The following is a 27,738-nucleotide window of genomic DNA, read 5'->3' on the forward strand; positions in this document are numbered from 1 at the left end:
CTTTAAAATTGTGTTCTATAAATCATGTACCCAAATTATTGGTATTCATTGTTCACATCCAAAGTCCTCAAATAAAATTTTCCTTCTATTTTTGTAGTACAAAGTTAAAGATGGCAGTCATTAAAGTTTAACTTTGTTAAGGTTACTAATTATAAAATATGAGAAGACAAATCAGTAAGTATTTATTAAGCACCTACTGTACCAAGCACTGAGCAAAGTTCTCCCTAGAGATACAAAGAAAGACACAAACAGTCCCTGCCCTCCAGGAGCTCCCAATCCAACAGAGGGAGAAAATATGCAAGTAAAGAGTGTTAGAAACAAGACAGGCCAAAGTGGGAGCTGCACTCACAGGGAAGTCACTGACATTAAAGAGAATGGGAAAGGATTCTTTGAGAAGGCAGGACTTTAATTGAGATTTGAAGGAAATCAGCAAAGATTAAAGGCTGAAAATTGCAAGAACAGGGGACAGTCAGTGAAAATGAACAGCAAGAATGTGAGTCACAGGACAGGAGAGTACTCAAGAAGGAAGGAAGGTGTGAGAAGCTTAGAAAGGCAGGAAGGAGCCAGGTTAAGAGGGGCTTTCAAAGTCAAACAGAGGATTCTATATTTATTTTTGCAGGCAAAAGAGAACAACAACACTTTATTAAATGGGGGGGGGGGTAAGGAAGGGAGGGGAAAATGACATGGTCAGACCTCTACTATAGAAAGATCACTATGGCAGCTGAGTGAAAAACTAAAAACTAACCTCCCCCAATATTTTCTAAAGTGGATAAGATAACCAAGACATTTTCAAAGATCATCTCTAAAGAAGTTTTCCTTATTAAGAAATGATTAATAGAAAAACGCTTAAGTTCTAAAATTCTAAATGCATCCAATGAAATATTTTACAGAAGTGAACTTCAGAGGGTTATGGAGTAAAAAAATTTTGTTGCTCTATGACCGAGAAAACTCTCCTGAGCCTTAGTCACGTCGGTCCCTACACACACACACACTCAGAGATCTCATCAGATCCTACAGGTACAATTATTATCTTTCTTGTATATAAATATAGATTTATATACCCAGGCCTAGTCTCTCTCCTGAGGCCCAGTCCTATTTTATCACTTGACTACTGGACATTTTCAAATGAATGTCCTATTGGCATCTTAAACTCAGTATCCCCAAAACAGAACTCATTCTCCGTCCCCTCTGCTTAACTCCCCTGAGTTCTACTGAGAGCATTGTCACCCTTCTGTCACCCCAGGTTTGCAACCCTTGGAGTAATTTTTGACTCCTCTCTCTCCTTCCTCACCTCCCCACAGCCAGTCAGGTGCAAAGTCTTATCAATTCTACCTCCACCACATCTCTTGTATCCTTTTCTTTCCAGTAGATCAGGCTAGATCAGGCCCTCAACACCTCAACACTATTACAATACCCTCCAATTTGAGCTTCTTGCCCCTAGAGTCCTCCCTCTCCAAGCCCTATTCCACAGCTGCCAAACTGATATTCCTTAAAGCAAAGGTCTGACCACATCATTCCCCTGATCAATAAGCTCCAGTGGCTTCTAATTACCACTGGAATCAAATTCTGATTAATCGTTTTTCAGTCATGTCTGACTCTTTATGATCCCACCTGGAATTTTTTTGGCAGACACTTCTCCAGCTCATTTTACAGATCAGGAAACAAAAGCAAACAGGGTTAAGTGACTTGCCCAGGGTAATAATGCTAGAAAATGTTTGAGGCCAGATTTGAACTCAGGAAGATGAGCCTTCCTGACTCCAGGCTGAGCACTCTATCCACTGAGCCAGCTAGCTGCCCCTGGAATCAACTATAAATTTCTTTATTAATCATTTAATGCCCCTCACAATCTGGATCCTTTCTGAAGTCTATGCCTTCCTAGGATAATGGCACACATTGCCCTTCTTTACATAAACTAGACATCATAACCAAACCAGCTGACTTGCTTTTCCCCAGGCAGTCAACAATCACTAAACATGCAGTAAGTGCCTACTGCTTGCAGGCACCAGGCTAAGCACTAGGGATACAAAGAGAAAAGGATACCCTTTGCCTCCAAAAGGCTCCCCACCAAATGAGCCCCACATCACACTACCTCTCTGATCTGCCTGCCCAGACTGTCTTCCATGCCTTCAATGCAGTCCTCAAACCCTCTTTGTCTTCAGAATCCCCTTCTTCCTTCAAGTCATAAATCAAGCCACCAACAGAGCATTAGCTCCTTGTAGGTAAGAAATGTTTCGTTTTGGGGGCAGCTAGGTAGCACAGTGAATAGAGCACCGACCCTGGAGCCGGTTCCAATACAGCCTCAGATACTTTATACTTACTAGCCATGTGACCTTGGGCAAGTCACTTAAACCCAATTACTCTGCATTTCCCCCTCCAAAAAGCCAAAAAAAATTTTTTAAAGAAATGTTTCATTTTTGTCCTTGTATTCCAGAGCAGAGTTGGGCATACACTAGGCACTTAATACGTGTTGTTAAATGAATGAGTGGCCAAACAACCCTACCGTTTCCTAAGGTAACCCATAATTTGACAACTGAATAAGGTGAGGCTTGTCAAGCATGTGGGAGCTGGGTTAGGCTTAAAAAAGAACAGTCCTATTAGGAAAGGAATAAAGAACACCAAGTTATGTTAAGAGTTTATCACTCACTGATCTAATTATTGTGGAGAGCAATTTGGAGCTACACCCAAAGGGCTGTAATACATGATTGACCAGCAATGCTACTGCTAGCTCTGCATCCCAAAGAGATCAAAGAAAACAGGAAAGGACTCCTGTGTACAAAAATATGTAGAAAAGCTCTTTTGGTGGTGACAAAAAACTGGAAATTGAGAGATGCTCATCAATTGGGGAACGGCTGAACAAGTTGTGGTAAGTATGATTGTGATGGAATACTATTGTGCTATAAGAAATGATGAGCAGAATGGTTTCAGAAAAGAAACCTGGGAAGACTTATATGAACTGATGCAAAATGAAGTAAGGAGAACAGTGTACACAGTAATACACATTGTATGATGATCAACTATGGATGACTTAGTTATTCTGATCAATACAATGATCCAAGACAACTCTGAAGGACTTATGACGAAAGATGATCCACTTTCACAGGAAGAACTGATGGAATCTAAATGTAAATTGAAGCATAATGTTTTCACTTTATTTTTCTTGCTTTTTTTGCAACATGGCTAATCTGCAAATGTGTTTTGCATGACTTCAAATGCATAATCAATGTTACATTTCTTACCTTTCACAATAGATGGGGGAGGGGTAGGAGGGAGAGAATTTAGAACTCAAAAAAATTTTGAAATCAATGTTAAAAATAAATTTAGAAAAAAAATACTTTATCACTCCTTGGGAAAGGGCAAGGTCTGGTTAGTGACACGGGTCTAGATAGGTCAGCCTCTGAAGGAACTTTCTGACCTGAATACTCTGTGAGAGTCTGAGCACAAGACCATCCAAGCCTGCTCTAGCAGCAGGTTCAGCTGATCTCTGACCGTGGGATAAAAGCAGAAAGAAGTGAAAGATAAGGACTGGGAACACAGAGGAATGAGAAGACGGGTTGTAATACTAAGGAACAGTCTCAAGGGTTTTAAAGAACCACAAGCTCAATACACATCAATGTCAGAACATGGCAGTCATGAAATGAACATGCTAAGCTGCAAAAACAGCTACTCAATAACATCCCAGGTAAGAGTGATGTGGAACCCACGGTAAACAACCTCTCTTAGTATGACCACATGTGGAACACATGGTTAATAATAACAACAGCTAGTATTTATACGATGGCTTTAAGGTTTGCAAAACTATCCACAACCCTAGTAGGTAAACGCTATTACTGTCATTGTACGATTAAGTGACTTGTCCGGGATCACACAGCTAATAAGTGTCTGGGTCATATCTGAACTCAGGTCCTTCTTGGCTCCAGGTCAAGCACTCCATCCACCATGCCACACGGTTCAGCTCTAGATATGATACAGTATTTTAGGAAGGATTCTGACAAAATGGGGCAAGTCTGAGTAAGGTCTCTTGGAGGAGGCTGGATGAACATTTCTCAAGGATGCCATGAAAGGACTCTTATTCAAGCAGGGGGTGGTTAGTCTCTGTGGTCCCTTCCAACTCTGATATTCTCTGATTCTAATCTTTTGGAAGTATTCCCCAACATCCATCCCAAATTTGCCTCTTTGAAATATGCATCCATTGTTCCCACTTGTTCCCTCAGGGACCAAAGAGAACAAGTTTAATATCTGACAGTTTTGTTAAATGCTTGTGTCCCATAACTCTTCTGCAGGCTAAACAATCCCAGTTCTTTCAAGGAGTCTTCACATGGCCTGGATCCCAGGCCCTTACCATCCTGGAGGCCCTCCTCTATGCCTCTCTAGCTAAAATTTTTTATTGGCTTTTCTGGGTACATGTTGTTTTCTGTTCCTTCTGGGCATTGGTTTTGTCCTTGTATCCCCAGAGCCTCACAGTATCTGGAACTGCTCAGCAAATGCTTGCTGGAATGAACGAACGGACCCATGAAATTTTAGAACTGAAAGAAACCTCAGAGGTAAGCTGTCCAATCTCCTGTAGAAAGCACCAATATCAGGATAAGTGATTATCTTGCTTTCCCCTAAAGACCTCCAGTGACAGGGAGCTCAAAGACACTAACATCTTCCTCCTCACACTTTCCCTCAGGCAGTTCCCTCAATTTTGGGACATCTCTAATTGTTATAAGTTTTTCTTATACAAAAAATACACCTCTGTAATTTTCACCCACTTGCCCTGATTCTGCCCTCAGGACTAAGTAGAACAAATCGAATTCTTCTCCAACATGATAATCCTTTGGCTGCCATGCCTCACCTTCCATTTACCAAATTTTCTTTTATCTAAGCTAAATATCCCTAGGTTCATTCAATATATCTTGGTATAAGATGGTTTTCGCTCACTTCATCCTGGTGTCCCATCTCTGAAATTAACTCCAGTTTATCAAAGCTGCTAATAAAATGTGGCAGAAGAAATTTAAGACACAATAATCCAGATGTGATCTGCCTATGGTATAGTACAATGGGATTTCCATCTTCACTCTAAACATATTAAATTAAAATCCAAAATTAAACTTTAGTTTCATAGGACTTGAAGCAGGAAGGATGCTCAGAGGTTATGTAGTATACCCCACTCCCCCAATTTGACCTACAGAAGAAAAAAGTGAGGCCCAAAGAAATAAAATGACTTACCCAAGGCCACAGAAAGCCAGTAGCAAAGCCAAGAATTAAACTCATGTTTTATGTCTCCAAATTTACTTCTCTTTTTCTAACACCACATAGTGGTATCAAAAATCAAAATAAGTTATATGTTAAACCCTGCCTGGGCTAAATAACACATCTCAGAACAGCTTTCTCATTATTTAAGTGGGATCTGTCAAGCCTAAAACATGCTAGCATAATTCAAAAATCAAAATTGTAATCTTAACTTTAACAGATTACTTACATGAGATTTCCAAGTCACTCCCCCACCTCTCCCTGTCCCCACGCCCAACCCCCCCCAAAAAAAAACACCTCAATGGAGCTATAACAAAAGTTAAAGAAAAAAGTTTAACATAGAAAGTTCATACAAAGTTCTGTATTAATTATATACTATAAACCCTTTGTAATTTTATGTGCTTGTTCATGCTCCCTGCACTTCATCCTCCCAAGGGAGGCAACATGGGCCATAAAACTTTAAAGCCCAGAATACCAAATCACATGAGTCTTTACCTCCTTTCTCCCTTATCCTAAAGGATTTTTTTTATTTAAAAAGAAAATTTGCTTGTGAGATCAAGGTAGAGGTGAAACACTACATTCCCTATATGACAGTAATCATGATTTTTACTGAGCTATGTATCAACAATAGTTATCTCTCTGAACAAGCTGTTTATCTATAGGTATAACTCTGAAAAATTATAAGTAACATGAAAGTAAAAGTTTAACAGATGATTTATTTCTATTTTTGCTATCACAACCAAAACTTTAATTTCCTGACCTTTTAAATTCCTTGTGGAAGCCAGCAGCTGTATGGCACATATAGAACCCATACACACCGCTATTTCAATAGCACAACAATGTAGTGCTATTGAAAATGCTTCAATCTTCCACATTGATACCAAAGCAAGAAGTGGTGAATCTGCCTGAAAGGCTTTTAAAAAAGGAAAAGTGGAATGGCTGTGTAAGCACTGCCTCAATAAAGTTTCTAAATATAGAGTTTTATTGGAGATGTGCAGCCATGGGCTCAAAGGGAATGAGAGTATGACAGGCCAATGGGTTCCCCTTAATCAGTTTTTAACTACGCCATTTCTAGAGTTTTATGTTTATGCAGAAAATAAATTAAACATTTTTTAAAACATAACAATGACTTATGTTCCCTCCTGTGCATCATGAAGATGGCACACTCAAAAATAAATAAGTGGGAAAGGAATATTGAGAATTCAGGTCAGCAAAAGCCTAACCGCCTCTCACTTTCAATGTTAAGTTTTCCTAGTTTAAGACTGACAAATAATCAGTTCTCTTCTAGAAGAAAATTTTTTTCATATTATCAAGCTTTAAAAAAATCCTATTTTTTTCTAAACTGTCACACATAAGAGAATTCTTTTCAAAATCAGTGACTGAGATCTTTTAAAATTACTAATCACTTAAAATAATAACTATTCATAATTAATGAGGTTCATCATAACAAAAATGTAAGTCTTATGATAAATGCACTTGCCAGTTTTAAAATCTTTATGTAGCAATTGCAACTAAAAGAATAAGGTACATATTAGTTTCTAAATTGTACCTTAGCATTTAATTCTAGTAGTTATACTCTGACACTGTAAAAAAGGCAATTTCAACCAAATTATGGTTGTATCTTTAATTATCATTATCTGGGAAAATGTGAATATGACGTATGTCTTTACAAAATAATTATCTACAATACTTCACAATAAAAATAACTGGTAAAGCTTCTGAAATAGACAGGTGATTTGCATAGTTGACAGCTATAATTCCAAGGAATGTTATCCTTTCTAGTCAACCTTCAAATATTTTTCAAATGATTTTTAAACATGAGTATAAATGAGGTTAAAAAATTCTAAAATGTTGATAAATTTTTATTCATTTAAAGTTCAGAATTATGCAAAATCATATTTCTCTTATTAATGTTTTCTTTAAACCGAAATTCATATGTCAATTCATTTATTTAAAGCCCAAGAATTTATCAGACCTTCCCTGAAACAACCTACTACTTTCTGACTTCTCTAAGTAAGGTAAGCAGTAACACTAAATTAACTACTACACTCTAACCTGGAAATAACTAATGTATTTTATTTTGACTCATAATTAATCAAAAATTAAAATAACACTAGTCCTCTGAATAATTATGAACACTGTTATTCAATCAAGTTGATTATGATTAATTTCACAACCTCCAGAATGAACTCTTCAAAATAAGCTGGTATAACAGTGTATCAAATTGCAAAATCTTATTGGTAACATATTTGATCAACAACTGGCAGCAGTAAAATTAAAAGGACACTCTACAACTTTCTGCTTAGCTACTCTAATTGTGTGCTTAAATTTAATTAGAAACATACAAAATGAGTTAGGAAAACCGAAGCTCAAATTGTTGCATACAAGTAGTAGTCACAGCAGCAAGTCTGACAATTAGTAACCTCTGGACAAAGAACTGATTTAATTTTTGCACATCTTTTTTTCCTTTAGAAAGTCCCTTAAAGGAATTAAGCCCCAATTATAATTCTGAAAAGCAAAATTTTCAGAAATAAAAACAAAGGCCCCCCCCCCAAAAAAACCTAGTTTTGCTAATCAATAATTACTAAAATTACTGTTTTACATAACTTGATAAAAAAAAGCTCCAAACCTTTTTTCCCCTACATTTTAATTCATTTAGTCAGTCAATAAATATTTATTAAACACCTACTATGTGTGAGGCAACTATGCTAAGTGCTGGGGACACAATGAAAAGAAGCCAGTACCTGCCCTCAAGGAGCATAAACAACTATGTACAAACAAGTGTATGTGAGGATAAGTTGGAAATAATCAACAAAGGGAAGGCACTAGAATAAAGCAGGATCATGAAAGGCCTCCTATAAAAGTTGGTTACTTAAAGGAAGACAGGAGGGACAGCCAGTGAAAATGTCTGCACCTTCCACAGTAATGGGGAAGTCTGAGAGAGGAGGAGCATTTAGAGGAAAACATAATGAGTTCAGTTTGGGACATGGTGAGTTTAGGGTACCTACATGATATCCAGTTTGAGATGTCTAATAGGCAATTAGAGATATGAGAAAGGTCAGCAAAGAGGTTGCTAGCTCTGAAAATCATCAGCAGAGAAATGATAACTGAATCCACGGGAATTGATGAGATCACAAGTGAGAAATAGTATAGAGAGAGAAGATAAGAGGACCCAAGACAAAACCCTGAGGGACACCCATGGTTAACAGTGTGACTTGGGATGAAGATCCATCAAAGGAAAACTGAGGAGCAGTCAGATAGGTAGGAAATCCCGGAGAGAGTTAGCATAAAAACCAAGAGAGAGTCAAGAAGAGAATACAAAACCATGTCAAAGACTGCAGAGGTCAAGGGACAATTGATAACTTTGGGGAGAGTAAGCTCAGCTGAATGATAAGGTTGGAACCCAGATTATTAAATTAAGAAATGAGTAAAGGGAAAGGGAGTGGAGGCACCAACTGAAGACAGCCTTCTCCAGGTGTTTGTTTAGGTCACCTCATAACCTTTTTCCTTATTCCTTAACCATCTTTTCTTTCCACCAATATTCCAAAGGATCTATGACCCTTGTTCTCCCAAACAATGTACATCACAATCTATCCCTGCCTATCTATCCTTTATTACTCTCATCCACATTCCCTTCTAAGTTCATCAGAAGATTCATTCAACTTATTGGGGGCCCCTCTTTAAGTTCATTTGACACCTAGGAAGTGCCCAAAGTGCATACAAATGTTCCATTAGTTATCCTTCACTCTAATGATGTGCCTCGACCAACGTATCTTTCAATCATACATTTCTTTGATGATATCGTTTATGTGGCTCCCTTCCTTGCTTATAAATCCTGCTCAAATCCAACATGGACCCTTCCACTGCTCTTTGTGTTAGCCTCACTTGGCTCACTGGCATTCCGTATTTCACAGTCAAACATCATCAGACAAGTGTAATGGGAATGTAAATTTAAAGATCTTTCCTGCCCCTAGGCTAAAGTGCACCTGGAGCCTGGGGCAGGAGGCTTGTTGTTCAGTAGATACTTTTTGATTGGCCAGTGGGTCCAAAAGGTTGTTACATTCTCTGAGCCAGGAGAAGGCTATATAAGCCCTGATGTGAGGCTTTGTTTTGGGGGCTCACTTTGAGAAGTGTTCTGTGATTTGATATAGATCCTGGGAAGCCGTTGCCCGGAGCCCCCTCACCCCCGACTTTGAAAAACCCAGATGTTGAAACCCAGATGTTGATTGGGTATGGATGTAATGGCTGGACAGTTTGGAAAGATGTCTACTTGATCTGTTTCTGTCTTGATAATTCTGCCTGTATACTTTGAAGTTCGGGGTGCTGACCTTTTTCCCCTGAACAAGGTAAATGATATAAGTCTGACTGATTAAAGTAAGCTTGTTAACCCATTTTGAGTTGCTTTCCTTTATCAAAGCAGATCCAAGAACCTGTGGTGGCAGCAACCCTGAGGACGCTGGGGTGCTTGCTGCTACAACAAGTAATGGCATTAAGCAAAGCTGGACCTTTGTTTCAGGAAGAAGTTTGAATAAATCTTACAATTTTCTAAAAAGCAATACAACCAATCCAAAATCTGCACATAAAAAAAAGGTCTTTGGAGGGGTTGAGCCAAGATGACAGAAAAAAGACAAGGACCCACCTGAGCTCTCCCAAATTCCCCTTCAAACAACTTTAAATGATGCCTCAAAATAAATTCTGGAGAGGCAGAATCCACAAGACAGGGTGAAACAATTTCCCATCCAAAGACAACTAAAAAGGTCTGCACAAAAGATTTGTCTCGCTGGGATGAGGGTGGAATACACTGCGAAAGTAACATCTCAATCTAGGCCAGTGAGCAGCAGGTACTGGGGGCAATGGAATCAGTAGCAGTGGCTCCTGGAGCTCTCAGCCATAAACAGTAAGGGTACCGGTAAGACAACTGGTCAAAAGGAGATTATAGGGGTCCCTCTACTGGCACTGGGGTCCTGCATAGCCCATGATGATCCAGGTTGCAGCCCTGGGCAGTCCCAGAATATGCAGGAGCAAAGCACACCAGAGCTTGCAACTGCAGAAGAGTAGAAACTCTAATCATAGGTGCAGAGTGGAGAAGAGTGCTGGACAGTAGCAAACACACCTCTCCTTAGATCATACCACCTTGGAAGAATTGAAAACTTAGAGACTTCTAGAACTAGTTCTGAAAACAGCTTCACAAAAAAACCTGGAGTTTGGAATAAGGCCCCCTCCAGAGACCAAATTTAACACAAAATTTAAAGTCGAGAAATATACTGGAAAATGAGCAAACAACAAGAAAACAGAAAGTTACTACGGTGACAGGGATGATCAAAACACAAACTCAGAAGCAGACAAAGTCAAAATTGCTACACAGAAAACCTCAAAGAAAAATCTGAGTTGGTCTCCAGCCCAAAAAGAATTCCTGGGAGAGCAAAAAAAAAGTTTTAAAAGCCAAATAAGAGAAATAAAGGAAAAACTGGGGTAAGAATTGAGAGTGATATGATAAAAATCATGAAAAAAAGTCAACAGCTTGAGAATGAAGTCACAAAAACATGCTGAAGAACATAACACCTTAAAATACAGAATAAGCCAAATGGTAAAAGAGGCACAAAAATCCAATGAAGAGAATTCCTTAAAAAGCAGAATTGGTCAAATAGAAAAGGAGGCACAAAAGCTCTCTGAAGAAAATAATTCTTTAAAAATTAGAATTGGGTATATGGAAATTAATGACCCATGAGACAACAAAACAGAGTCAAAGGAATTAAAAAACAGAAATATCAAATACTTCATCAGGTAAAAAAGATCAAGGAGAAATAATTTTAAGAATTACTGGATTACAGGCGGCTAGGTAGCACAGTGAATAGAGCACCAGCCCTAGAGTCAGGAGAACCTTAGTTCAAATCAGGCCTCAGAAACTTAACACTTACTAGCCATGAGACCATGGGCAAGTCACTTAACCCCAACTGCCCCTTCAAAAAAAAAAAGGCAAAAAAAATGCAAATTAAACCAACTGTGAGGTACCACCCTCACACTCATCAGATAAGCTAATATAGCAGAAAAGGAAAATGACAAATGTAGGAGGGGATGTGGGAAAATTAAGACATTAATGAAATGTTGGTGGAGTTGTGAACTAATTCAACCACTCTAGAGAACAATTTGGAACTATGCCCAAAGAGCTATAAATCCATGCATACCTTTTGACCCAGAAATACCACTACTAGGTCTGTATCCCAAAGAGATTTTTAAAAAAAGAAGAAAAGGAAAAGGACCTAAATGTACAAAAATATTCAGAGCAGCTCTTTTTGTGCTAACAAAAAAATTGGAAATTGAGGGGAAACCCATCAAATGGGTAATGGTTAAAGAAGTTATAATAGATGAGACTGTGATGGAATGCTATTGTATTAAAAGAAATAAGCAGGATACTGTCAGAAAAACCTGGAAAGACTTACATGAACTGGTGCAAAATGAATGAGCAGAACCAGAACACTGTATACAGTAATAGCAATACTAAAATATGATCAACACCGAATAACTTAGCTACTTTCAACAATACAATGATCCAAGATAATTCCTAAGAACTCATGAAATATCCATCTCCAGAGAAAAAACAGATGGAGTTTGAATGCAGACTGAAGCATACTTTATTTTTTACTTTATTTTTCTTGGGGTTTTTTTTGTCTATGTTTTCTTTCACAACATAACTAATAAGGAAATATGTTTTCCATGACTATATATGAAATTACTTGCCTTCTTAATGAGGGGGGAAGAGAGGTAAGGAGAGAATTTGGAACTCAAAATTTTTAAAAATGAGTGATAAAAATTGTTTTTACATGTAACCAAGAAAAAATAAAAGGGTCTTTGATCGTGTCGGCTCCAACCTTAAATCTTTTCAATAGTTCTCTATAACTCTTCATATCACTCACTTTACTTCAGATATCAAGAAGTTGTCAAGACAACCCTCTATCTATATTACTCTCTCATATTAATATCCTCATTTATCCTTAATCTCCAGCCTGTCCTATTTTGAGCCAAATACATCTTCAAGAATGTATTTAGGGGCAACAAGGTGGCACAGTGAATAGAGCACCAGACCTGGAGTCAGGAGGCCCTGAGCTCAAATCTGACCTCAGACATTTAACACTTACTAGCCATTTGACCTAGGGTAAGTCTCTTAACCCCAACTGCCCTGCATCCCCCCTCCAAAAAACAAAAATAACAAATAACAAAAACTTTAAAAAGAAGAATATATTTATTAGAGAATGCAAATTAAAACTGAGGTACAACTTATCAGATTGGCTAATATGACAAAAGGAAAATGACAAATGTTAGAGGAGATGTGGGAAAATTGGGACACTAATGCAGTGTTAGTAGAGTTGTGAACTGATCTTACCATTTGGAGAGCAGTACAGAACTATGCTCAAAGGGTTATAAAACTACACATATCCTTTGACGCTACTAACTAGGTCTGCATCCCAAAGAAATACAAAAATATAAAAAGTAAAAAAGAAAAGAACCTATGTATACAAAAATATTTGGAGAAAATCTTTTTTGTGGTAGCAAAAAATTGGAAATTGAGGAGTTGCCCATCAATTGAGGAAAGGCTAAACAAGTTGTGGCATATGATTATGATGGAATATTATTGTGCTGTAAGAAATGACGAGGATGCTTTCAGAAAAACCGTAAAGACTTACATGAACTAATACAAAGTGAAATGAACAGAACCAGAACATCATATATAGTAATAATATTGTGCAACAATCAACTGTGAATGACTTAGCTATTTTCAGCAATACAATAATGTAAGACAATTCCAAAGGACTCATGACAAAAAATGCTATCCACCTCCAGAGAAATAACCAATTGTATCTGAATGTAGATCAAAGCATAAAAGTTTTTTTAAACTTTCATTTTTCTTGGGGTTTTTATCTCTGCTTTCTTTCACAACGTAATACAGAAATATGTTTTACATAACTGCACATGTATAATCTATAGCAAATTGCTTGCCTTCTCAATGAGGGGGGAGAGGAGAGGAGGGAATTTGGAAATCAAAATTTTTTTAAATGAATGTTACAAACTTTTTACATGTAATTAGAAAAAAATATTTGGGAAAAATGTATTTATCAAATAGTCAATCAATAACCATTTATTAAGTGCCCACTATTAAGTTCAAGGCACTGCACTCGGTGCTAGGGCTACCAAGACAAAAATAAAACCAATCCTGTCCTCAATATTAACATGATACTACCTTTATATGAATAGTGAATTGTAGTTTCCAGTGACTTCACATCCATTAATGCTTCTGATCCTCACAACAAGGCATTATTATGTCCATTTTACAGATGAGGAAGATCTAAGGCTGGAGAATGTTCAAGGAACTTGAATACACAGCAGGAAAGCAGAAGAATCAAAACTGTAGTCAAATCTAGTGCTGTTTTCACTAAACTGTATTCTCTAAATCCAAATCCACTCTTTATGCTTCTTCAAATCCTACCTCATATAGGTGACATAACACTAAGGCCTTAGAGCACTTGATAAATACTCTTGCCTGATTACTGGAAGTAGTTTTCCAAGATTAGAAAGGAGGTTTAACAAGAGTTTTCTTAAAAATTTGTCAAATAAATGCCCATTCTCATGAGATTCACTCTGAAGTATACATTTTTTTTAAAGCAGAAACAAAAAAAAGTACAAATTAAAATGTTAAAATAAACTTTGAAAAGTTTGGCAGAAATTAGGTTTAGATCAAATCTAACACCACACTCCACAATACATCCTAAACAGGATACATGACTTTAATTTTAATGATTATACTATTAAAAAAAAACTGGAAGAGAAATAAATCATATACCTCTCACAGTTATGGGAAGGAGATGTATTCTTAACCAAACAAGAGATAGAGACAATTACAAAAGATAAAACAGGTAACTTTGATTACTTAAAAGTGAAAAGTTTCTGCACAAATATTAATGCATTTAAGAAAAGAAGGGAAGTAGTCAAATGGGGGGAAAAAACCTTTATATCAAATTTCTCTGGTAAGGGATTGGTATCCTATATACTAATACATAAAAAATACATAACAAAAAAAAACAAATACATAAAAAAAAACTAATAACCATTCCCCAATAGATAAATGGTCAAACTGTTCTCAAAAGAACTGTTATTCACAAACACATAACAGAATTCTCCAAGTCACTAATAATAAGATGCAAATCAAAACAAACCCTGAGGTTTCTCTTCACACCCTACAAACTGCCAAAAATTTTTTTTACCAAAAATGGCAACAGTCATCAATGTTGAAGAGGTCCCAGGAAGATAGGCACACTAATACATTGTTGCTAGGGTTAAGAAATGGTACTGCCATTTTGGAAAGCAATTTGAAATTTGCAAATAAAGTGACTGAAACATTCATACCTTTTGAACCAGAGACTTCATTACTAGGCTTAAAGCCTTAGGAGATCAGCAAAAAGAAAAAAGTTCCTACATTCTCCAAAACATTTATAGCAGCACTTTTTGGGGACAGAGAAGAATTGGAAATAAAGTAAATGCCCATTAATTAGGGAATGGTTAAACAAATTGTGGCACATGAATGTAATGATATATTACCGTACTATAAGAAATTATCTGAGATGATTAAAAGGAAACATGGAAATATCTCAATGAACAGACACAGAGTTTAAGTAAAGTCAAGAAAACAACAGACACAATAACTACAACAATGTAAATGGAAAGGACAATATATCAAAAAAAAATCAAAAGTAAGCTTTAGAAAATGCTAACATTCAAACAGAATTCAAAATAAAAGATACAAAAAGATATCCCCAATATACACTTTCATAGAGGTGAGAGGTCCTTAAGTGTTACACATTGCACACATTTTTAGACTTTCTCAACATATCAATCAGTTGTGCTATTTGTTCACTCTCTATAAAATATTATTTGTGATATGGAATGGCTCTCTGGGAGAGGAAAGGTTGCATGGGGTACTGTGGTTATGTAAGAAACAAAATATCAATAAAAACTTAATTTTTAAAAGTTACATATTCAAGTTATTCTATACTTAAAAAGAAAAGAAAGCAGTACTTAAGAGAGATATAAAGTTTCATGTAAAATTCCTTTTCTTGCTTCCTACTTCAGTATATGTTCATTTATATGTTGCTATATTTATAGTTTATATCAAACAATTTTAAATTCAAATTTCTTTTAATGCCTGGGACTGAAGTCTTATGTTTTTTTCAGTGTAATAACTCAAGAGCATATTAATGTAGAATAAAAACAATATCCCCAGAAATACAAGGAACTAATTCAAATTTATTACAAGTCATTCCCCAATTGACAAATGACCAATGGATATATAAAAAGGCAGTTTTCAGAGAAAGAAGCCCAAGATATCAATAAGTACGAGAAAAAAATTCTCCAAATCACTAATAATTAGAGGAATGAAAATCAAAGCAACTCTACTTCATACCCATCAGGTTGAGAAAAAAGGAAAATAACAAATGTTTGGTGGGCCAGGAGAAAACAAGCATATTGATACATTGTTGGTGGAGCTGTAAATTGCTCTACTCAGTCTGGAAATTATTTTGAAACTATGCCCAAAAAGTTCATGAACTGTGCCCATATGCCAAAAAGATCCAAGAAAGAGGAAAAGGACCCATATGTACATAATATTTATAGAGGTTCTTTTTGTAGCGAAAGAACTGGAAACCAAAAGAGTGCCAATCAATTAGGAAACAGCTAAACAAATTATGCTATGTAAATGTAATGGAATACTATTTTGCCAAAATAACAGAAAGGGACAGCTTCAGAGAGACCTGGAAAGGCTTCCATGAACTGATGCAGAGTCAAGTGAGGAGAATCAGAAGAAAAACTTATATTACAATCTATCCAGTCTGTCCTCCACTCAGCTGTAAAAATCATCTTCCTAAAGCACAACTCTAACTACGTCACAACTCTAAATCAATAAACTCCTGTGATTTCTATTGCCTGAAGGAGCAGGCCTTCAAAGCCCTTCAGTACCTGGCCCCTACCCCCACATTCACCCCTCCTGCCCCCCCACACACACACCTTTCCACAGGCCCCCAAACACATACTCTGTAATTACTGTTCCTCGAACAACAGATCCCATCATCCAACTCCAGACATTTCTGTCCCCTATGCCTGTAATGCTCCTCCTCATCTCTGACTCTTGGCTTCCCTGGCTTCCTTCAAGTCCAGGATAAAATCCCACCTTTTACAAGAAACTTTTCTGATTCCCCTTTATTCTACTACCTTCCCTCTGTTATTTCCAATTTATCTTGTATAGAGTTTATCTGTATATATATAGTTGTTTGCATGCTGTCTTCCCCCATTAGACTACGTTCCTTGACAACAGAGATTGTCTTTGTATCCCAAACACTTAGAACAGTGCCTAGCACAAAGTAGGCACTTAATAAATGTTTACTGAATGACTGACTAATAATAATATAAACACTGTAAAGACAATTTTGAAAGAATTCTAATTAACATAATGACTCCAGAGGACTGATTATGAATCACACTACCCACATGAGATGAGAGAGAAATAATGGACCCCAGGTACAGAATGATATATATATATGTATATATATATATATATATATATATATATATATATATACATATGTTTTGGACATGGCCAATTCAGCAATTTGTTTTGCTTGACTATACATATTTATTATAGAATTTCAGTTTTACTCAGTAGAGAAGAGGCAAGATGGTGAGAAAACAGATTTTTGCTCATTGAAGAAAATAAAATTAAATTTCAAAAATCTCTTTTAAATTAAAAAAATCAAAAAGAATATTCCTTATGATACGATAGAAATTAAATTTTAAAGCTGCCTCATACAAATAACCATAAGTCCACTATCTCCATCAAAAATATTTCATGAGCATTCTAAGACTGTAGTAGGCACTTTGGAAGTTGAAGAAGTAAAAAACCTCTGCTTTCAAGTTGCCTGGTGCTGATTCTGAAATTCAGCTACCATTAAACTTCATTTAGATGAAATTAAACATTCACAAATTCCCATAGAAACATGAAAAAAATAACAGAAAAATACAGAAATTATTATATTTCTTTGAATCTTGCTGCCTGATAACCTTTAAGTCCAAAGAACATGCTAATTAGCTCAGTTAACTTACTCTAATATATGAATAACATTTTTAGGGTTTTTTTCTCGCTATCTCAAGCTCTTTATAAACCACACATTTAGAATCACTCACAGATATTTCATGTGTTCAAACTAATTGTAGCCAAATAATTTATGATCTTATTAATGTTTACAAATTTAATATTTCCTTAACTATACCTAATAATTTTTATGAATTGATCAAATGGCTACTAAATGTGACTAAGCTCCATAGACCTCTCCTTTCTATTTTTAATTCCTTTCCTCTAAGTCCACTAATCAAATTCTTTACAAGCTTTAAAACAGTAATTGAGCACCACTAATAACTCCCCCACCCTAATGATTATGCCTGCTACCATAATGACTACTACTCCTATACTATTAGCTTATCCCCTCATGTTCCTACCCCTTGTACCCTTCCTCCACTCCATTTCTGTCCTGTAATCTAATAGCATTTTTTGGGCCTGAGGAAATATTACCATGAACTATGGAATAAATCTAAGTTCTAAGACCATCCTTTAAGAAATGCTGCTTTAACAAGAAATAAGCATTTATTAAAACACCTTCTATGTACCAGACACTGTGCCAAGTGTTTTACAAGGTAATATTTAATCTTTACAACAATCCTGAAAGGTAAGTACTATTCTCATTTTACAATCAAGGAAACTGAGGCAGGTATAAGTTAAGTGATTTGCTTGGGATCATACTGCTAGTAAGGATCAGAGGCTAGAACTGAACTCAGGTCTTCTTGACTAGAGGCCCAACACTCTCTCCACTGTGACACCTAGGTGTGAGGGGAAATGAGGCTGAAAAGGCAGAAATGGGTCAAGCTGCAAAGAGCTTTAAGTACCAAACAAGAGTTTACATTTGACCCCAGAGATAAGTGGGAACCACTGGATTTTACTGTACAAGGAGTGACATACTCAGACTTGAACTTTAGAAAAATCACTCTGGGGGAGAGAAGATGAATTGCAGTGGAGAGAGACTAAAGGTTTTGTTCAGTCTTTTTTTCAGTTGTATCCAACTCTTCATGACCCCACTTGGGGTTTTCTTGGCAAGGATACTGGAGTGGTTTGCCATTTCCTTCTCCAGTTCATTTTACAGATGAGGAAACTGAGGCAAACAGGATTAAGTGACTTGCCCAGGGTCACACAGTAAGTGTCTAAGGCTGGATTTAAACTCAGGAAGAAGAGTATTCCTGACTCCTGGCCCAGCATTCATTCTATCCACTGTACCACTTAACTGCTCAAAACTAAAGGTCAGGGGCACCAATTAAAAAGCTCTTCACTGGCATTAAGTGGGAGGTGATGAGAGACTGAAGTAAAGGGATGGACATCTGAGTGAATCAGTGAATAATGTGCCTTTTTTTATAGGTGATGCCAAGGGAAGCTTCTCAGAAAGAGAAAGATTAGTTCTTGAGGGAGAGAAAATAAGTTTTATTTGGTGTTATAACATCAAGGACTTCTATCATCTTTTTAACAAAGTTTTTCAATGATCATGTCAAAAGAAAGAAAAAGAAACATTGTTTTAGCTTCTTCTAGGGACTCTGAGTTGCAAATACAGGATCTTCACAGTCTTAGAACTAGGACTTCATACAGAAGTCCTAGAACTAGCACCTGTATACAAGAAGCGGCTGAAATCAAGTCAGAATTCTTATAAATTAGTGATAGCTGCCAGTACAAGTCTACTTACTTAGCACATTAATGCAACATCTTAATGTAATGTGGTTTCTGAATTCTGAACCTGAAATTTTATAATGTAAAAGAGTTGCACATATTCAAAGCTTAACATTTTCGAGCTATCTTATCACCCTGAACCCACAAAACCAACATTTATCCCTCCCACATAATTCAGATGCCTTCTACCACTCATTTTTATGGCTAGCTCACATAATGAGGCGACCTTTTTCCTTGGGCAAGGCCAACTACATGCACAAGTGATCCCATTCCATCCTGTCTCCTCCAGTAGACTGTCCCCTCTATCTTCCCCACTCTCTCACTTATCATCTGTCTTTCCCTGTCTAGTGGTTCCTTTTCCTACCTACAAACATGCCCATGTCTCCTCCATCCTCAAAAAACTCTCACTTGATCCCTCTAGCCCCCTAATTATTGTCCAGCAACTCTCTTCCCTTTTGTGGCTGAACTCCTTGAGAAAGTGCCTCCACTTCCCATCTTCTTACTCTCCTCAACACTTTACAATCTAGCTTCTTCCCTCCCCCTTCAACCCAAACGGCACTCTCTAGTTACCAATGATCTTTTCAATGCCAATTTCAACAGGCTTTTCTCAATCCTCATAATTCTTGACCTGTCTGCAGCCTCTGACTCGGCCAATCACCCTTTTTCTCCTTGATACTATTCTCTACAGGTTTTCAGTTCACAACTCTACTGATTCTCCTCCTATCCATATGACTGAAGCTTCAGTATCCTTGGCTGGGTCTTCATCCTGTTATACTCAATAACCATGAGAGTCTTACAAAGGCCCTGTCCTGGGCCCTCTTCTCTTCTCCCTCCATACTATTTCACTTGGTGATCTCATCAGCTCCCATAGATTCAATTATCATCACTATGCTGATGCTTCTCCAATCTATTTGTCCAGCCCTGACCTCTCTGCTGACCTCATGTCTCTATCTCCAATCGTCCATTAGACATCTCAAACTGGATATCCTATAGACATAGTCATTAAAATTCGCTATGTCCCAAAGTGAACTCATCATCTTCTCCCCCTCTTCCCCCTGCTTCCTCCATTCCAAACTTCCATGTTCCTATCAAGGACACACCATTCCCCTAGTGCCCCAGTCTTGGAACCTAGGTATTGATAGGAACCCTCAACTCCTCATTCTCTCTCATTTCCTCCCCCATACAGAACGTGCTGCCAAGGCCTATTTATTGATTTTACCTTTGGAACACCTCTGATACATGCCTCCTTTTCTCCTCTGATACTGCCACCTCCCTGGTACGGGCTCTTATTTCTTCATGTCTGGACTATGACAAGAGCCTGATGGTTGGTCTCCTGTCACAAGTCTCTCCCATCAGCTGCTAGTATTTCTCTCCAGGATCAAATATAAAATCCTTTGTCTGGCATTCAAAGCTTTTTATAACCTAGCTCCCTCCTACTTTTCCACTCTTCTTAGGCCTTGTTACCCACAACATCCTCTTTGATCCAGGGCCACCAGCCTCCTGGCTGTTCCTCAAATCAAACACTCCATCTCCTGACTCCAGGAATTTCCTCTGCCTGTCTGTCATGCATATAATACTCTATCTCTTCATCTCTGTCTCCCAACTTCCTTGACTTCCTCCCAGTTCCAGCTAAAATCTTCCTGATCCCCCTCAATACCAGTGACTTGCCTCTGTTGATTATTTCCTATTTATCCTTGACATAGCTTGTTTGTACCTTGCTGTTTGCTGTCTCCATTAGACTGTAAGTTCCTTGAGGGCAGAACTGTCTCTTTCCCCTTCTTTGTATGCCCAGAGATTAGCACGGTACCTGGCACATACTAGGTGCTTAATTAATGTTTACAAACTGACTTATCTCACAATGGTGCTATATCAGAAGCTTTACCAATCACAACTATACAATGGAGCATTCTGGTATAGGGTTTACTAAAAAGAAACTTTTATAATTCCTCCCCTGAAGTCGGATTAATTTGGTAAAAACTATGGTGAAAGATTCCAGAAAGCAAAACTGAAAATCTAAAAGCTACCACAGTTCATTGGCAATACTCATCCAACATTTTTCCTTCTACTACTGAACCTGAGAACTGAATGGCATAAGAAATTACGCAAGTGTTTTAGCCCATGGAAATAAAAACACTACAATCACTGGGTGATACATAAAATTCTTCACAAATTAGGCTAGTAAAGAACCCATTTGAAATATCCCAGAAGAGATCCTTCAGTATCAGGAAAGTCATTACTTTCTCCCCCCCCCCCCCCCCCCCCAAAAAAATCCTCATAGCACTCATCAGCAATGCAATAACATTTACCACATCATAGTTTTAAAATACATCCATAACTATCAATCTACTATCGAAGTTAAAATCCAAAAATCAACTAGATAGACATAATGCATTTGTGCTCAGGCAATGAAGGATAAAAGAAGTTTAGGTCAAAAAGAATCCCTTGAGTTCTAGTGTTAGCACAGGGGCTGGGGGTCATTCACTTCTCTCTCAAGTTCAAGATTTTTCATGTATTAAATGAGTAAATTAGATGAGATGACCTCTAACATCTGTTCTTGCTCTAAAATCCTATGATTGTGTGGTTGTATGAATCAATCTGATCATCTAAATAAGTCTTTCAATCAATAATATACATTTTGGTTTTTCAAACTACCCAGGCAAAGCTAGTTACAGGAAAAACAGTTAAGAAAGAAATAAAATCAAGACATTTATTAAGCACCTACTATAATGGAAGTGATTGTCCTAGATTCAAAAGTACTCCAGGAGTATCTGAAGAGGAAAAGAATACTTTTTATCTTTTTCCCCCTTTTTTTTTGGGGGGGGGGGGGGAGGCAAGATGCTGCAAGACTCACTAAAACCAACCGACCAGTCATATAGTAAACACCTGCATGTACCCAACACAATGCTGGAAATAGCAAATAAATGAAAAGGTAATATAAAGACCCTCAAGACCAATAGCAGCTGGGAAGAGAGAAAAAACACACATAAAACAATTAGTGAACAGCAGAGAACAAAGGCTCATATTCTGGACCACACATTCCAGTGCTAAAGAGGTTTAGAAGCAGAAGTCACTGTAAACTGGAATAATCTAAGAAGACTTCACAGAAGAGACAAACCTCGGGCTGGCCCTTGGAGGATATACCAACAAATAATAAAAAGAAGCAATAAGTTTAATTCCCTTTTGTGTAGTTACCTGACCTTTATAAAATGAGAAGGTCACATAAAATATTCCCTGGTTTCCCTCCATATTCATTTAACTTTTAAAGGTATCATATCACAATCTAAGAGGGAGGCAGCCCACCAGGTGGACAGCATGGTATCAAAAATATGTGCCTGAGCCTGAAGCAATAACCAAAGTCATCTGGCAGACAAACATGGAGTATTTTCAAGGAACGTTTTCAGGAGCACTTAAGTGGCATGAGAAGGTGGGGTCACACAGGAGAGAGCCCTGAAAGTCAATTCCACTCATACCCATCCTCTAAGTAGGGGCCCATTTCAAGCATGAGCATCTTTAGATTTCTTTTTCATTCCCTCACCACCTACTCCATAAGGCCTTCCCTAAAACTTCCAACCTGAAGAGATCCCTCTTCTGAATTCCCACGGCTCTTTTCCCTCTTACCTTACTAATCAGATTCTACCTCATATTTGAGTTATATATGGACTTGTTTCACTTCCCCAGCCAAAATGCAAACTTAGTGAGAGCACAGGCCATTTTTACTCATCTTCTTCTCTCTCAAAACTTCAACTAATTGACATTTATCAAGTGGCAGCTGTGTTATAATACACAGTGACCTGCCTCTAAGAAGGTATTCAACAAATATATGAAAGAAGGAATTATGTGGTAGACAGTAAGAAGACACTATAGATTATTTTACAGAGCAGAAACATGACAAAAGAGACCTGTAGAGTTCCTTTGAACAATAAGACTTAACTTTATATTACCTTTTAAAGTCAATTGGGAATCCACATATTTTGTTAAATAAAGGTCAGAAGAGGCCACCATGAATTGCAAAGGACTCATTTTACCAATTAGAAGTAATACATTTGAAGAATTTCAATGACATGATATTTTGTGTCATCAGTTAAATTACTTCCTTGAAATCCATTAGTCATCCATTACACATAATATAGGTAATCAAAATTTAGAACATAACCCAGAATTCATAGTACTTTTAACTGTACCAGTTTTACCTAGAATACATCATTGTCCCTTGTACAAATTTTAAAAAACAGATTATAGAACTAAATCTTCTTTCTAAAGTAAATCTGCCTTGTTTACCTATAATTCTATATTAATGGCTGCCCATAAGGCTATCTTTAAGGAAATACAAGATTCAAATCATTCAGGAAGGGAGGGGCCTACATGGGGAGAGAAGACATGGGTGAAAATAACATGTTTCTGTAACTTCAAAATTTACAATATACTTTCTTCTCAACAACCTTAGGAGTCCAGTGGTACAAGTACATCATCACCATTTTAAAGATGTGGAAATGAAGGGTGAGTACCTGATGGGGTCATCATCTGAATTTGGATCTTTCCTGGCTCCCAAGCCAGGTCTCCTTCCTATCATCACACCCTACTTACTTGCCTTCCCATATATCCATCCCAACAGATAGAGGGACAGGGGGTAAGAGCTGACACTGTAATTTCAGGGACACAGGGAACTCCTCGATAAGGAAACTCTCTCTACCAACACCAACCAGCACTTTAACTAAACCCTAAGCATTCTAAGGAGCACCTAGGTGGTGCAATGAAAAGTGCTGGGCCTGGAGGCAGGAAGACCCATCTTCTGAATCTAAATCTGGCCTCAGACACTTAGTAGCTGTATCATCCTGAGCAAGTCACCGAACCCTATTTCCCTCAGTTCCTCATCTGTAAAATGAGCTTTAGAGGAAATAGCAAATCACTCCAGTATCTTTGCCAAGAAAACTCCAAATGGGATTTCAGTTGGATCCGACTGAAACAAGGTGATGAATCACTCTGAGGTTAAGTGACTAGACTGGCTGGGGTCATGCAGCCTGTATGTCAGAGATTGGGCTTAAATCTAGCTCTCTCTAGCCAGAGTTGCCTGCCCCTCGTCCAGATAAAGCAAAGTTCAAACTGTTATTCCCTTCGAGGGAAAAAGGAGTCCAAAAAGGCAACATGAAGGAGGAAGAATGGTCCCACACTATTTGCCATGGTCTAAATGGCAGGACTCAGGGCAGCCAGGTGGCACAGTGAACAGAACACCAGCCTTGAAGTCAGGAGGACCTGAGCTCAAACCCAGCCTCAGACATTTAACACTTCCTAGCTATGTGACCTTGGCCAAGTCACTTAACCCCAATTGCCCTGCCTCCCCCCCCCCCCAAAGAAAGACCACAAAAACTAAAAATTAAAAAAATAAATGGCAGGTCTGACAAGATGAATTTCAGTACTACATACCCATCAAGAAGTGCTGAGATGAGAATGCAGTGACTATTTTTCCAATGGCAACAGCAGATCTAACACTCCAGTCTTCTGCCAGAAGCCGAGCCCGTGGGGCAGGCAGGCAGCACAGGGCTGGTCCTAAGGCTGTGCTGCAGGAACACACCTGGCAAAGGAGGAGTATTAGGAGCACTCCAAAGAGAATTACCCTAAACATAGCTCTCTATTCTTTTTTAAGTACACAAACTGTCAGCCAGAACAATGTGAAAAGGTGCACCAGAAATAAAAACAGTGTTTTCACAAAGTGCCTCTTTAATCAAAGAAACTTAAATGTCACTCCAATACAAAATTAAAGCATCTACACCAAGTCAAAGAAAATGAGGTATAGACCTGAGCCCTTCACATCAGGGCAGCTACACCAAAGAGGGAAATGGCAACCTCTAGGATAACTGGAGCACAAATAAGACTGCCAGCCAGATGATATTTGACCTGCATGGCAGGTATTTTATCTTAAAAGCCAGGTGCTTTTTACTGTTGTCATGCTATGACCAATTCTTTGTTTTGGCTTTGGTAACCCTGGCACAAGCTATCTGAGGCTTAAAGATGGAGTCCAACACCTGGAAATGAACTCAGAAGTCAAAGAGCAGCCAGCGCAGAGCACAGACCAGCTCATAACATGTTCTAAGATGCCTACACAGAAAGTAATTGTATATTAAATCACTGATCACCTAAGAAGTAATGTTTAATTAATTCACTAAGGAAGTACTCTGAAGTGAATTTAAAATGATTTGTTTTAATGATGAAAAATACTACCCCTTCTAGATATTAATCACAATATCATCAATGGTCTGGGACTTTTGCACATTTATAACAAAGACTCATAATTCAATAACTATTTACAAAGTGTCTATATTTGCAAGGAAGATGTAGCCAGGCTAGGCAAGAGCCGGCTGGATCTTAGTCTGTTAGAGAATATAAACATTCCATATTTGCCTTCTTAGTTCAATACATCAGGGCCTAGTCTAAAACAACTGTTTACCAACACAGACCTCAACTCCTCTATGACATAAGAGCCCATATTCAAGATCTACTAAGGTTGAAAGCATTATCACAAGATAGTGTGGTGGTAAGTTAAAAACCTGGAAAAAAGAAGACTTCTCTTCTTCAGGAAGGCACATGTTAACAAGTATTTTCAAGTATTTGAAGGGATGAGAGACTTACTCGGCTTGGCGTCAAAGGACAGAACTAGAAACACTGGGTATTAGTTGCAAAAAATGAAATTTAGATTCAAATTAAGGAACAATGTAATTAGAGCTATTCAGAGTAGGGTAGTCTGCCACAAAAGACAGCAGGCCTCCTGTCACTGCTGGTCTTGTAGGGAAGGCTAGAAAAGATTCCTGACTCAGAGGTTAGTACCTTCTAATTCTGAGATTTGTGACTGTTACTGCTTAATGTGACTATGCATACACTCTCATCCAACACTAAATAACCCTGGAATGCCAAGCATTAATAGTTCTTGCTATCTCTTTAATAGTTCTTGTGACTATCTTCTCCATCCACTGACAGCCATCACTTTCAGATTCTAACTAATGCTACAAGTCCTGACCTTCAGTCCCTAAAGCAATGTTGGTCTCTAGTAAACATTTGCTGAATGAATAAACCTCTCAGGAGGAATTATTGTTAAAATAAAAATGAAGTCAAAATAATTTCCTATTCTCTATAACTAGAATTTTTTCAGTCTGAAATTCAACATAAAAAAAATCATGCCTATGGTCCATCTAGCAGGTTTTTTCCCCCATTGTTCACTAATTTTATCTAGTAAATATGAGATATATTTTAAAATATACTTGAGTTCCATGTTACAGTTAAATTCTATAGTAAGACTGTACTCCAATGCTTCATCCTATGTGAAAGAAAAAAAAAACCCTGTCACCTCAGAAAGTGGAAGCTTTGGCAGGTCCAGCCCAACTATAAAGGTTTGGAGCAGGGGTGGGGGGGAACATGTGGCCCTCTAGGTCCTCAACTCCATTGCTTGGATTCAGTCAAAGGGCCACACTTAAGGACCTAGAGGGCCACATGTGACCTCAAGGCCGCAAGTTCCCCACCCCTGATTTGGAGTTTAGACACAGTAAGAGACTGTATGCCCATTGTTCAAGTACAAGTTAGGAAACATTCTTCAAAAGGTTATCTACAGCACAAGGTGATAAAAGTTTATGGCTAGAGCATTTCAAAGGTCATCTATTCATTCATAAAGCACTTAGGGTCAGCACTGGCAGAAGTAATCCATGTCAATTAAAAGGAAACTCCTGAAATATTATGGTCAAATGATAGATAATTCTTTTTAAAAACTGATTATGTTGATAATAATAACTCTTTAGCTTCCCATTTCTCAGCACTTAACAGTTTACAAAGGGCTTTCCTTTCCAACTACCAGTATCCTCTCTCAGAGGGACCAGACATTCATTTCTTTAGAAAGGCACAGATGTCCTCTACCTGCAAAGTATCCTCATTTCCCTTAGTAACCCATTAAGAATCCCATGTTCTGTTGAATGAATGTATCAAGGTATCTGAAAAGCATACCAAAATATTTACAGTACTTTAAAAAAACACTTTTTACAGTTTACTAATATAAATTTTAAAGTATGACTACCAAAACTGTATTACGCTGATTCAAAAGGTGTTATGTAAGTTTTTTTCCCCTTTAAGAAAAAGTATCATTCTCCAGTCTTTCATCACTTGCTAAAGGCAACGATCTCAACTCCAGCTAATGTAGTATCACAAAAAGAAAGGCAAAAAGGCTATCTAAACCATATGGAAAATGCGACACAGCTACCTCCTTAGTATCTCCAGGAATGTCTACGGAGGTCAAAGATGAGGTTTCAGGAGATATGTTCAAAGTTAATCAATTACAAAATTCACTTTAGACAAGAAACTATTCACATTTAAATGAAAAGTCAAAAGGTTCATTTAGAATAATCAGATCTAGTTTTCCAAATAAAGTCTCCACAACATGGCATTCCTTCTTCCATCTGCACACCTCTGCACAAATCTGAAATGCATTCTCTCCTCACATCTTCCCTGTATACTATATAACTCCTACCAGAAGTCTTCTGATTCCTCTCCCCGAAGTTGGTAGTTCTCTCCCACTTGAAACTGCTTTGAATTACTTTACCTTTACTTATTTGCATTCGTGCTATATTCCTTTCCCATGAGAAGATAAGTTCCCCAAAGAAAAAAATATAGTTTTTGTCTTATTATCTACTGCACCCAACACAGTGTACCTGGTACACAGTAAG

At 37.6% G+C, this 27,738-nt stretch overlaps 1 protein-coding gene across 14 annotated transcripts in view; it reads right to left on the reverse strand.

Moving 5' to 3' along the window:
- The window catches only part of LOC138154518 (calmodulin-binding transcription activator 1-like), a 175,367-nt gene that overhangs the window by 134,058 nt on the left and 13,571 nt on the right, over window positions 1–27,738 (reverse strand). For 10 of the 14 annotated variants that reach the window (XR_011166624.1, XR_011166626.1, XR_011166623.1 and 7 more), the window contains exon 2: window positions 24,461–24,608. The exons of the other annotated variants lie outside the window; for them this stretch is intronic. Coding sequence is in view for 3 of the 10 variants with exons in the window: in XM_069079395.1 (XP_068935496.1) it covers window positions 24,461–24,608 (148 nt within the window). In the remaining 7 variants the exon portion in view is untranslated. The remainder of the gene's footprint in view (window positions 1–24,460; window positions 24,609–27,738) is intronic. 14 annotated transcript variants of the gene reach the window in all.

Source organism: Petaurus breviceps, unplaced genomic scaffold (assembly GCF_028583685.1).
Source record: "Petaurus breviceps papuanus isolate PSGF00001 unplaced genomic scaffold, PetGlider_PUasm1.0 91041, whole genome shotgun sequence".
NCBI classification, from domain to species: Eukaryota; Metazoa; Chordata; class Mammalia; order Diprotodontia; family Petauridae; genus Petaurus; species Petaurus breviceps.